The sequence below is a fragment of the Kogia breviceps genome, chromosome 7, assembly GCF_026419965.1.
Source record: "Kogia breviceps isolate mKogBre1 chromosome 7, mKogBre1 haplotype 1, whole genome shotgun sequence".
NCBI lineage: Eukaryota > Metazoa > Chordata > Mammalia > Artiodactyla > Physeteridae > Kogia > Kogia breviceps.
Window position 1 is genome coordinate 100,984,127 of NC_081316.1, and position 13,485 is coordinate 100,997,611.

Consider the following 13,485-nt stretch of genomic DNA (forward strand, 5'->3'; position numbering starts at 1 on the left):
AGGAAAGATGGGGCTCCATGGAAAAATTACAAAACCTCAGAATAAAATACAAAATTTTTCTCTCAAATTATACTATCTCTGTTTATTCTGCACATGAAGATCTCTTTAATTGCTAAATGGGCTGAATAAATGAACTGTTTTAACCATCTTGTATGTTGAAGTTGAAGAGAAGTGCAAAACCAAAACTAGATTTAAATTAAAACATTTGTCTCTGTTTATAAGACAGAAAATGGAATAGAAGTATCAGACATGGTTCACTTTAATAAATACAGAAACTTGGCTTTGAAATCAGCTTCTCGTTTATGCTCCTCCAGCGGGTAAAAACTTCAGACACTGGTAAGCCATGAATTCACCCACACCTGTGTGTGCTCACCGCCTCAATTATGAGACCTACAGCCGTCGCAAAATACGAGTGTTAGGATATTCAGAGTAAGAGGCAGAATGCAAAGAAATGTTGGCTTTCATTAGCTTTTTCTTTTATATATATAAATGTATTTATTTATTTTTGGCTGCGTTGGGTCTTCGTTGCCGCGTGCGGGCTTTCTCTAGTTGCAGTGAAGAGGGGGCTACTGTTTGTTGCTGTGCGCGGGCTTCTCACTGTGGTAGCTTCTCTTGTTGCAGAACACGGGCCCTAGGCGAGCGGGCTTCGGTGGTTGTGGCACACAGGCTTAGTTGCTTGGCGTCATGTGGGATCTTCCCGGACCAAGGCTCGAACCCATGTCCCCTGCATTGGCAGGCGGATTCTTAACCACTGCACCACCAGGGAAGTCCCTTTCATTGGTTTTGATAATTGCAGTACTGTTTCCTCCACACTATTTTGGCTATGACGATTTAGGCATTAACTTGAGAGTAAATAGATGAAGGACGTTTAGTTTTATTCTTCAACTTTCCTAATCTGAAATGTTTATAATGAATACTTAGATAAGAATTAATACGTATGAATTACTCGGAGGAGGTTGTCAGAAAATATCACAATTCAAACAAGGCTTCTCATAAAGAATGTGGAGTTTGATATCAGTACTGGTACAAATTCTGGCTGTGTCATTAGTAGCTGTGTAACCTTGGGCTGATTAATTAACCTCACTGAGCCTAGGTTTCCAAATCTATTAAACAGAGATTAATCCATTTCTCAGGAACATTATAGGGATTAGTGATAATGTTAGACACAGAGAGGTCATAGGTAAGATTATGGGCTCTAGAGCCAGGCTACCTGGATTTGAACCCCGGCACTGCACTTACTAGCAGCATGACCTTGGACACACTACCTAACGTCTCTGTCCTCAGTTTCCTTATCAGTTAAGAAGGAATGACAGAAGTTCATATCTCATAGTGGTTATTAGTTAATATTTGCAAAGTTCTTAGAACAGTGCCTGGTACATAGTTAGTGCTAGTTAAGGTTTTGTTAAATAAATTGGGGGCTTTTTGTTTTGTTTTTTAATATATTTATTTATTTACTTATCTATTTTGGCTGCTCTGGGTCTTAGTTTCAGCATGCAGACTTCTCAGTTGCAGCATGCAGACTCTTAGTTGCGACACGAGGGCTCCTTAGTTGTGGCATACGTGTGGGATCTAGTGTCCCAACCAGGGATCGAACCCAGGCCCCCTGCATTGGGAACATGGAGTCTTACCCACTGGATCACCAGGGAAGTCCCAAATAATTGTCAATTAAGGTTCCTGGCACCATGTAAACACTCATAAAAGGTAGCTATTGTTTGTATTCAGTGTATAGTGGATTCCATGTGAAAACAAATTCTGAAAAGTTTGATAGCCATATAACCCCCCCACCATGTCTTTTTTTTTTAATTACCAAGGTTTAAAGCCTTATTAATACAAATCTCAGAGGTACAAGGAAAGTTTATCATTTATATTCTAAATTGTCTCTGCTTGATGTAAATTAATTTTTTTTTCCTTAGAGGGACCTTCAGTGTAATTAGTAATGTGAAATAAGCCTGATTAATCTGACCTGTGTATCACAAGTCACTTGTCTTTAGCCCAAGAGGAATGCTTCCTTTCTGAATTGACCTATGATCTCTGAGTAGCCCATCATCTCTCATGATTGCTTCTAACAACCTTCCTGCTTATTAGAAGACCTTGAGACAGGGTTTCCATATATATAATTCTAGTTTTGTGCCCTGGAACCGAAAAAGGGTGGGAGAGGCTGAAGCAGGTTTTGTTAGTAAAATATTTATTAAAAGTCTTCCATTTGTTATCCTCCTGCCACTAGTATTATGTAAAATGTGCAAAGAGCTTTTGCATCAGCAAACACAACGAGACCTTGTCTTTATCCTTCAAGCCTACTTAGCACCAGCCGCACATTAAGCCTGGAATATGGAAGACAGCTCAAAGGGTTTTGTTTCCTTTTGTTTTGTGTTTCCCCTCTTCATCTCCCTCCTCCTCCCCACTCTATTTTGGGCTGAGGAAGAGCGTTTATTTGCTTCTTAGCTCACTGAACTCTCTCATTGGACAAATAGATGTCTCACAGTGGTCAGCAGGATCACATTTCATCTCAACTGTGATGATTGTTCTTGTGTCCTCTTGTCAGGTAGGGAGGGAGTGACTGGTGTTTGGAAGTAAACTGCACAGCTGGCCTTTTGCTGATGGGCAACAAGGTATGCAGTGACGTCAGCGTTGGCTGATCGGTATTCAGTTTGTGCAGTGGGTCAGCTCCGTCTCCACACTCTACTACCTTTCATTTGTCAGCTTTCATTTCCTCATAATTGTCTTCTTCGTTCCTATTATAATAACTACAAAAGATGTGTAACTCTTCAGCAAGACTGGATATCTGAATTCTACTGGTAATTTTAGAAACAAGGATAAATTTAACCCTAAAACCATCTGCTTCTCTGTAGGAGGATTTTTAAAATTATAAATTAGACATTATAACACACTGCTGAAGATTAAAAATTGCCTTGGTTGTGTTGATTCCTAGAAATCATTTACTTTCTCTTAGCTTGAAGACTGGTTTTCAGTATTTTGTTTGCTTTTTTCCTTTTTAAAATAATGACTTAAATTGTTTACCTAACGACTTCTATTTAGTCTTTGTTATTTAAATATTAAATATTGAAAGTATTTAGTAATTATAATTATTTTGCAACGATAAACAGAGACAAACTGTTTAACATCTATATCTTTTTCACAACCTCTGTTTCATTCTTTATTTCCCGGCTACTGGAAGAGTGGCTGGGGACCAGCATGAACATGACTTTGGATGTCTGTTAGACATGCAGGCTCTCAAGCCCACCCCTAGGCCTACTGAGTCAGAATCTGCATTTTAACGGGTTCCCCAGCTGATTTGTATGCATGCTAATGTTTGATCTATTTCACTCTGACAGTATTCACTAATGTGCTTTGTTCCCATCAGACACTAATCAGCTTATTTACTCTGTGTAAGGCCCTGTTATTCCTAAAACGTTAACCCTTTGCTAATGACGTTTGGGCACTGATGATTTATGTAATTTAGTGACGACAATAATAGTAATTGATTTTTGTTATCAGGAAGATTCAGGTCAGTCACTTTCAAAATATAAAGCAAAAAACAATAATAGCAGTTCTAATACTGTTTTCAAATATATCCACGGTCCGTTACTAGTTAGATAAGAGGTAATTAGAAGACTCAGCTTTTAAGGCCAAGTTGATTTCCATGAGAATCAGTCAACACTAATTAATCTGTTCTGTGGTTAGAGACTCTACCCCAAACACTGTCTTCTATCAACATTTTAGGCCACACAGAAACCAGGTGAGAAAATATGGATATATCAGGGAAATCTCAAAACTAATGTGAAAGTAAAACCTTGGAGTATATGCCTTAGCGTAGTAGGGATAGGAACGTAAATCATCTTCACATGAAAAGGACAAGATGTGTCTATTTTAACACATTCTTAAAATCAATATAGATTTCTAAAATGAATGTAGGTGTGTATTTGACATTTACTTTGCAAACATCTTAATTATTCCCATTCACTTATTAAGGATGCTTTTAACATAGCATTCAATATTGTAGAGATGAGAAAGCCCTCACTTGTCAACTTCTGCTAGCAGAGGAATAAATTAGAAAATCTCTCATCTCTATATAATGTAAAGGATTTTTCCTGGGTTTATAACAGGCCTATCTCCAATTTTAAGTTGGATTAAACTCCTCTATGAGGCCTTACAACAAAAAAAATAAAAACAACTTCTCTGACTAGTGACATTCTTAGAACATCTGTGGTATAGTAAAAAAAAAAAAAAAAAGAAAAAAGAACACCCGGCTTGGAGTTCACAGGCCCTGTATTTGAATACTGGCTAAGCCACTTGCAGCTGTAGATCTATGGGCAATTCAGTTAACTACTTTCAGCTTCAGTTTCCCCCTTTGTAAGGTAAGGATATTCATACCTCACAGGGCTGTCATCGTGATTAAATGAGATAATATATACAAAAATACCAAGTGTGTAATGCCTAGTCCAAAGTAGGCAAGACATAAATGGTTTTTGGATTTGATTATAACTCATACACCATGTTGAAGGACTAGTTGTCTTTTTGTTTCAAAAACGTCTTATGATTTCATATCTTAAAATTGTGAAGCTAAGAGGTTCTTTGAGAAAGATTTGTCTTTTCCCTACTGTGCTCAAGAAATGTTGAAAATCTTGATTGATCTGACAAATTCAAGGTATATTATGAGTGAGAGTTCAAGCAATTACTCCCACCAATTACTCCCATACAAATGACAAATTACCACAGAGGAAAAAGACTTCTTTATACCTTCAAAATTTTGTCAGAGTTGTTTAGTCAATCATATATGAATAAAAATAGTATCAAAATAATGCTAGTCTGAACCCTGAATTGGAGTGAGAAGTATCAGTATGAATTCATGGGTTATTGTTTTTTCTTAATACATATACATATAGACAGGCACAAAAACAAATATAGGAGTGTGTGTGTGTGTGTGTGTGTGTGTGTGTGTGTGTGTGTGTGTACACTGATAAGCATTCATATGTATATTTCCTCTGTTTGATGAGAGGGCCTAGACTCAGTGACAGCCCAGCTGCAGTGAGTACATCTAGGTCTTAGTCTTGGTTTCTAAATACCATTCCTCTGTAAAAGGAATCAGGGCTCCTTGGAAAAGCGGTTGATTCCTGGGATGGGGCAGGAAAGTACAAGATGAGCCTGGAACATCTTCTGGTACCAAGAGGAAATACTTAAAATTAAATGAAATTTTAAAAGGATGGGGGTATGTTGAAAGGATACAGGAGCCAACCTGAATTAGCTCCTAGTGGCCAAAGCTGGAACTATTTAAGCATCAAAATAAATAACAATAGTATTGAATTATAACCCAAAGAATAAAATAAATACTTACGATGAATATAATATGACAGTATTGTAAAAAATAAACAAATAGTTTAATGAATAAATAAATAAGAGGGGAAGAAGGGACAGCTCTTGAAGAGTTGTAATTAATAACTGTAGAAGGAATGAGGGAAATGAAAGCTCACCGTTAGAACACCACAGTAATTGTTGCTGCAATCAAGATCTGCCAACCAATGCTAAATTAATGGGTGAAAGTTTAAGGAGAAACAGGGTATATATAGACTCAATGTATCTTTAAAATATTTATTAATCTCAAGGGGCAAAATAGTAACTTTATAATGGGGTAACCCAGAAGACACCACCTTAATCCATAGATCAAGGTTAACTCCACCAATAATTAAGCCATAATACCTGCACCCCCTCATATGATGCCCTGAGAGGAGCACTTCACCTCTGTGAAGTGCTTCCCAACAAGCAGTCATTTTAATCTAATCATGAGAAAACGTGCAGCAAACCCAAACTGAGAGACAGTCTACAAAATACCTGACCAGCACTGGTCATGGTCAAGAAAGACAAGGAAAGACTGAGGAACTGTTAGAAATTAGAGAAGACTAAGGAGTCATGACAACTAAGTGCACTGTGGAACCCTGCACTGAGAGAGGACATTAGAGACAACAGTGGCGAAATCTTAATGAAGTCCATGGTTTAATTAATAGTACTGAATCAGTGTTACTTTTTTTTAAATTAATTAATTTAATTTTTTTTTTTTTTACTGTGTTGGGTCTTCGTTGCTGCGCATGGCCTTTCTCTAGTTGCGGCGAGTCGGGGCTACTCTTCGTTGCGGTGCATGGGCTTCTCATTGTGGTGGCTTCTCTTGTTGCAGAGCACAGGCTCTAGGTGCGTGCAGGCTCAGTAGCTTGGCTTATGGGCTCTAGAGCGCGGGCTCAGTAGTTGTGGCGCATGGGCTTAGTTGCTCCAAGGCATGTGGGATCTTCCCGGACCAGGGCTCGAACCCGTGTCCCCTGCATTGGCAGGCGGATTCTTAACCACTGTGCCACCAGGGAAGCCCAGTGTTACTTTCTTAGTTTTGATAATTTTAGTAATAGAGTTATGTACAATGTTAACATTAGGGGAGGAAGTTGGGTGAAGGGCATAGGGAATTCTCCTCACTTTATCGTTGCAACTTGTCTGTAAAACTATTTGGAAATTAAAAGTTAAAAATATCAAAGTGAGTCCAACATAGCATGGCATACATTCTATGACAGAGAAACAGGAAGCAAAAAAGTGTCTGAGGGACATAGCAGCCATCATTTGAGATATTTACTTGTAGATCAGAACATTAGAGAAGACATTAAACCAGACATTAAACTTTCCTTTCCAGCAAAGCCAGGCTGGGTCTGGGTCTGGCATAGAGAGGAATGCCCATGTGACTGTTTTCATAATGCTTTTCAAAAGTCAGGTGATAATGTGGGGTCTTTGATTAATCTCTGTTGTTATGAGACTATCTTCTGTGTTTGCACAGTGGTTGACACATGTATGCACTCAAATATTTAATGAAGGAAGCAATGAATTTGGTTGGTGTGATGAAACATTAAATACCCATTCCACATGAATAAATAGTGATAAGAAAGAAATCCTGGGACTTCCCTGGTAGTCCAGTGGCTAAGACTCCACACTCCCAATGCAGGGGCCCCAGGTTTGATCTCTGGTCAGGGAACTAGATCCCACATGCTGCAACTAAGAGTTCGCATGCCACAACTAAAGATCTCGCACGTGGCAACTAAGACCTGGAGCAGCCAAATAAATAATAAATAATTTTTTAAAAAACATTAAAGAAAAAAATCCTGCATAGCTCTGCCATTTTCGTATTTCATCCCTCTTGCTCTCCCCTCATTTCACTCTATGCTTTTAGGCAGAAAGCTGCAGACTTTGAATGAAGCAAATTGTCCAGATTCCTGTGAAGAAATAAAAAGTCTTTTATTTTTAAGTGTTTTCCCATTGCCACTTCTTAAACCTGACAATTATTAACCTGCTCAAAAATAGCTACATATCACTGTACCAGAGAAAGACATAAAGGTGGTTAACAGTGAGAGCTCTGTAGTCAGACTTGCTAAGTCTGCAGTTTAGTGTAACCTCTAGCAAAGTACTTAACTTTCTACCCTCACTCTCTCCTAAAATAAGGATACCTCATGGGGTTACTAAGAAGAAATTATCTTAGGAGAGCTTAGATCAGCTTCTGACACTTTTAAAAGAGACGATGACAACGTATTCATTCAGCAAACTTTTATTGAACAGCTGCTGTGTGCTGATAGCGTACTAAGTTCTAGGGGTACAGACATATATCATTTCCCCCTTCTCTACTCTCAAGGAGTTTAGTCTGATAGAGAAGACAGGTAAGTAAAACAAGAAGAAGAATTGCTATTCTTCTCTTCTGTTGAGTAGTTTACTCAGTGGCTACTGTTTATTGAGCACCTGCTTTGTTTCAGTAGCATGCCTAAAGCATTATTACGTTACCTACATATACTCACTTATTGTGAGTACATGTTACTCATAATAACTTTGTGAAGTGTAGACATTGTCCCCATTTTGCAAATGAGGAAACCAAGGCTCTGAGAAGTTAAGTAGTTTGCCCGCGATCACACAGGTATGTAGAAAACCCAAGATTTGCCTGACTCCAAAGCTTTCCTTAACCCATACATCAGATGATTACAAATAAAATATTTAAGTGCTTTGACAGGGTTATAGAAGACATCTGCATAAATGCTATTATATTAATTTTAATGAACCTGATTTTCTTTCGGCGCTTCTTTTAATGTTCCTACAGACTCAAGTTCCTGTTTTCTTAAGTTACCTACAGAAAATAGAGGTAACATCTGTTTAGTACCCTTTTTCTTCTAAGTTAACAGGACACTTTCTTTGTCCCAGATGTGTATAGCCAAGGTTGAGACTAGGCTACTTCAGTCACCATGGTGCTTTCCTAGTTTTTGCTCTCTTCCTGCCTATGAAGTGTCCAGTGAGAGAGCCTAGAGGAGTCAAGAGACCAGGCCGCCTTCCCGACAGACCTCTGTCCCAGTCACTCTTTAAGTTCGTTCTACAAGAGTCGGGGGAGGTTCAGAATGAAGGAGTTCTGGAATGGCTCTCTGAGACATTAAAATGTTCCAGTGCTATTTAGAGAGTATTCTCAACTTACATGTGCTAAAACTCATCCTGTGATTACGATTTAAAGTACAGCAATTATTGGACCTATTTCATGATCTCCAAACACACTTCCCAGAGCTTCTTGGGCTTTTCTGTGTGAGTGAAAGTAACATTTTTCTCTTTAAATGTTATTTGAACATCTAGTCTTTGGGATCGTTTGAGAGTAAGTTTTTCTAGAAAATTAGAAACACCTATCAATATGAACACATGGGTTGTGATGTGATGTGAGTGGTTAGTCCTAGAGGTGGAATTGAGAACATAAGACCTCTCTGACAGTCATTTTGGAAAGCCGAGCGTAGGACTGAACTGCAGTTACGTTGTGGAGGGAGGTGTTCTCATAGCCTTGTACTCCCGGATGCCAAGGACAGGCCACAGCTGTGTTCCGCCAGGTTTAGATGCACCATCTCTTTCCCCACATGCACCATCTTTTCTCTTGTGAGCCCTTAAGCTTCTCCACACTGTCTTTACCCTTCCTGTGTATTTTCTCAGGACCCTTTTCTCTGAAAGGCAGTAATTGGTAATGATAGCTTTGGGAGCTGACACTTCACATCTGCTGTGCTCCAGGCATTTTACATTCTTAGTCTCACTTAATCCTCACAGAATCCTATGTGGGTAGGTGGATTATCCCAACACTTATAGACACAGAAAATAAGATTCAGGAAAATTTAAAAATTTATGTAGGGGCCTTGAGGCTAGAAAGTGGCAAAACTGGAAATCAGCTGTAGGTCTCCCTAACTTCATAGATCGTACTCTGCCATGAGGCTGTGGTGTTGGGGATTGTGACTGTTTCTGTTACTACTGCTTATGTCGGGGAGCTAAGAGAATGCCTCCCCTAAGGTACAGAAGTGCACCATAGTCTCAGGGTGTGAGTGGAGAGTGAGTTTCTGTTAACTCATTGGATCCCCATAACAACCTGCTGACTACGATGTTTCAGTGTTACAACTGGAGAGACTGAGGCTCACAAAGACTGAATGCATGTCACGCAGCCAGTCAGTCTGGCACCGGAGACTTGTTCCAGTCCCCTTGGGGCACCACCGAAAGCTCACTCTCCGTGCAATGCATACACCAGCCAGAGTAGAGCCAGTTCCTATCACTGAGGTGTATCCTTCAGCCAGGAGTCTGTTGCAGCATGAGACATTTTGGCTCTAACGTACAAAACAACAGGAATTTGTTCCTTCACTAAGACCATGCGACTATGTGAAGGCTTAGCAAAAGAGCACAAGCTTGCATTTATACCAAATCTCACTGCATTTGTCTTCCGCTGTAACTTTCATGCATATTGAAGGCATCTGAGTACAGTTCCAGAGGGCATGCTGTTTATCAAAGCTGCAGATTCAGTGTGACTAATATCATAAGGGGAAGACCATTAACTGTTTTGAAGTATAATGCCACTGCATTCCATAAATGAGTAAACAAGTGATATTGGTGATAGGTGGCCTGTGGCTGGGCCACATAGCCATTGCATGTTAATGAGCTATTCAGCTGAGTATCTGCCTAATTCAGGATGTGCAGGCCAACACAGAGAGTTGTTACTTAGGAAACACTGTCCTCAGTTGCCTTAAAAGGTTATTTATCTTGCTAGCCTGGGGCTGTGAGAGCAGCCAGTCCCTTGGTTGTGTTTAGGTAAATATCTTAGAGTTTTACTCATTTGTTTCTTTTTTTATAAACCATATAAGCTCAAGAGCTATTAATCATGTAGTAATTGAAATTCTAAGATTATCAAATTCAAGTTGATTGTCCATATCAGTGGATTTTTCTTTCAGCCTTAAAAATACAAGAGAGAGTCTTTTTCCAGCCTCTCGCTCATTCTCTTTGAGAAGAAAACTCAATTCATTAACACATTCATTCAACACATATTTACTGAATACTTAATATTTGCTATTCATTGTGCTAAGTGCTAAGGAAACATCATAAGTTACATGCCATCGCATTCTCACAGAGTGTATAGTCGTGATATTGTTAATATAGCATATTATAAAATTATTATGAGAAGTTCAGTATAGTTTGAGAGCACAGATGAAAGTAACATTTATTTCCATCCCAATAGATTTCGGTTTTGGAAATTTCTTTAAAAGTGGTGAACTGCTGGCAACATGGTGTGGCAGCCCCCCTTATGCAGCCCCAGAAGTCTTTGAAGGGCAGCAGTATGAAGGACCACAGCTGGATATTTGGGTATTTCTTTGCTTTGCTGTGTTAAATGCATCTATAATGATAATACTTGGTACTCTGGCCCATCTCAGAATCTCTCGGTACCTAACACATAGTCAATAGTTCATACTTTCCCTGTCCACTGGACTATAATTAGTCAGAGCATCTTGAATTAGATTCTAGGAAAGAATTTCTAGGGAAAGATGTTATCATCCTAATATCAGCAATGATTTAAAGTTTAGTAATCAAAATGATTTAATTTAATTCTTTTGGTATTTATTATAGGATGCTTTATTGCACTGGTCAGCATTTCAGATTTTTTTTTTTTAATTCTGAGAAAATAGTAAATTCAAACAGGAATTTTTCAGTCCATATGATTTTAAGAGCCCTGAGGATATTTAGGAAAACAAAGAGTGTTTGAAGTTCTCAGTAGAAAAGAGACTGCATTGTTTTCTTCCCTAGAGCATGGGAGTTGTTCTTTACGTCCTTGTCTGTGGAGCTCTACCTTTTGATGGACCGACTCTTCCAATTTTGAGGCAGAGAGTGTTAGAAGGAAGATTCCGGATTCCGTATTTCATGTCAGAAGGTAACAACCTGTTTATCTTAAAATTATGCTTTACAGAATTTGTTCTGCAAATGAGCGCCTAAACAAAGGCTTCTCTTTTTCTAAGTTTGGGTGCCAGATAAAGTGATCGAGTCACTTTAAAAGCCGTAGAAATAAGCAACCCCTTCCATGTAGGTGAGAGAAATTCTAGCCTTCCTACTCATAACGGGAAACAGAAAGTTTCCCAGATTAAGAACAGCAAGTCTTCCCATTTACCCTTGTCTATAAATGTCCCAAGTTTATTTATATTTTTTATATATTTATTGGAGTATAAATAAATGCTTTACGATGTTGTGTTATTTTCTGCTGTACAACAAAGTGAATCAGCTATATGCATATCCCCTCCTTTTTTTTTTTTTTTTTTTTTTTTTTTTTTGTGGTACGCGGGCCTCTCACTGTTGTGGCCTCTCCAGTTGCGGAGCACAGGTTCCGGACGCACAGGCTCAGAGGCCACGGCTCACGGGCCTAGCCGCTCCGCGGCATATGGGATCTTCCTGGACCGGGGCACAAACCCGTGTCCCCTGCATCGGCAGGCGGACTCCCAACCACTGCGCCACCAGGGAAGCCCTCCCCTCCTTCTTGATCCTCCCTCCCACCCTCCCTACCCCACCCGTCTAGGTCATCACAAAGCACCCAGATGATCTCCCTGTGCTATGCAGCAGCTTCCCACTAGCCATCCATTTTACATTTGGTAGTGTTGATGTGTCAGTGCTACTCTCTCACTTTGTCCCAGCTTACCCTTCCCCCCCGGTGTCCTCAGTTCCATTCTCTAGTAGGTCTGCATCTTTATTCCTGCCCTGCCACTAGGTTTATCAGTACCGTTTTTTTAGATTCCATATATGTGTATTAGCATACGGTATTTGTTTTTCTCTTTCTGACTTATTTAACTCTGTATGACAGACTCTAGGTCCATCCACCTCATTAGAAATGACTCAATTTCGTTTCTTTTTATGGCTGAGTAATATTCCATTGTATATATGTACCACATCTTCTTTATCGATTCATCTGTCAACGTACATTTAGGTTGCTTCCATGTCCTGGCTATTGTAAATAGTGCTGCAGTGAACATTGTGGTATATGTATCTTTTTGAATTACGGTTTTCTCAGGGTATATGCCTAGTAATGGAATTGCTGGGTCAAATATGGTAGTTCTATTTTTAGTTTTTTAAGGAACCTCCATACTGTTCTCCATAGTGGCTGTATCAATTTACATTCCCACCAACAGTGCAGGAGGGTTCCCTTTTCTCCACACCCTCTCTAGCATTTATTGTTTGTAGATATTTTGATGATGGACATTCTGACTGGTGTGAGGTGATACCTCATCTTTTCCGACCACAATGCTGAGTGACTAGATATCAGTCACAGGAAAAAAACTGTAAAAAATACAAACACATGGAGGCTAAACAATACGCTACTAAACAACCAGGTTTATTTTAGACTTAGAGAAGCATTTTGTAGATACAGATTCACAACCATTTCACTCTAAGTATGAAATGGATTTTCCCACATCTTTTGGTGGGAAGTTACAAAATTAAATTTTTTAATTAAATTTAAAACCAACTAGCAAAACTATTGAATTAAGATGAAGTGCCATAATCCCTTCCAGTCTTGTATTGGGTTGCTGCATGGGCAGCAGTTAAATTTACTCAGTTTAGATTTTGGTTTTTATCCTTAACTTGCTTGTTCCTGGTAGCAGAAGTAATGTTCTAGTAGTTAAGAGGATAGAGTTTGGAGCCAGACCACCTGGTTTTCATCCTGAGTCCACCACTCACTGGCAGTCTGGCCTTGGCAAGGTGTATCTCTGTGCTTCAGTTTCCTCAGTCTATAAAATGGAAATAACAGCAGTTTCTAACAGGGGTATTGTGGGGATTAATTAAATTAAGCTCTGTAAAGCTCTTAGCATGGTGCCTAGAACATAGCAAGTGATAAAAGGCTAGTTTACGTAGGGGTAGTAAAGAATATGATGTCAGCTCAGAGAATAAGCTAATGCCCAGGGTTGCAGCAGTGCAGCTTACTTAGTGTCATCAGAAGTGACTAGTGTTTCATGTACATTTTTCTCAGTTGCACTGATATGGAGAATAGCGCAGTCCCTTGGAGAGCTCTGGCCTCACTTAATAGCTTTAGTGTATCAGCCTCAGAAGTGACTGTAAGGAACCATTTATTATTTGCTTTTTCTAGGAAGAAGGCTTATTTTTTTCTTCAGTGGGAATCTAATTCTGTGTCTAGATATTGTAAGTTGAGAAATTCAGTAA

The 13,485-nt window shown here is 39.2% G+C and overlaps 1 protein-coding gene across 12 annotated transcripts in view; it reads left to right on the forward strand.

Annotated features, from left to right (window-relative positions):
* The window catches only part of SIK2 (salt inducible kinase 2), a 131,952-nt gene that overhangs the window by 90,511 nt on the left and 27,956 nt on the right, over positions 1 to 13,485 (forward strand). For all 12 annotated transcript variants that reach the window (XM_059069466.2, XM_067038917.1, XM_067038918.1 and 9 more), the window contains exons 5-6: positions 10,529 to 10,653; positions 11,092 to 11,215. In XM_059069466.2, the coding sequence (XP_058925449.1) occupies positions 10,529 to 10,653; positions 11,092 to 11,215 (249 nt within the window). The remainder of the gene's footprint in view (positions 1 to 10,528; positions 10,654 to 11,091; positions 11,216 to 13,485) is intronic.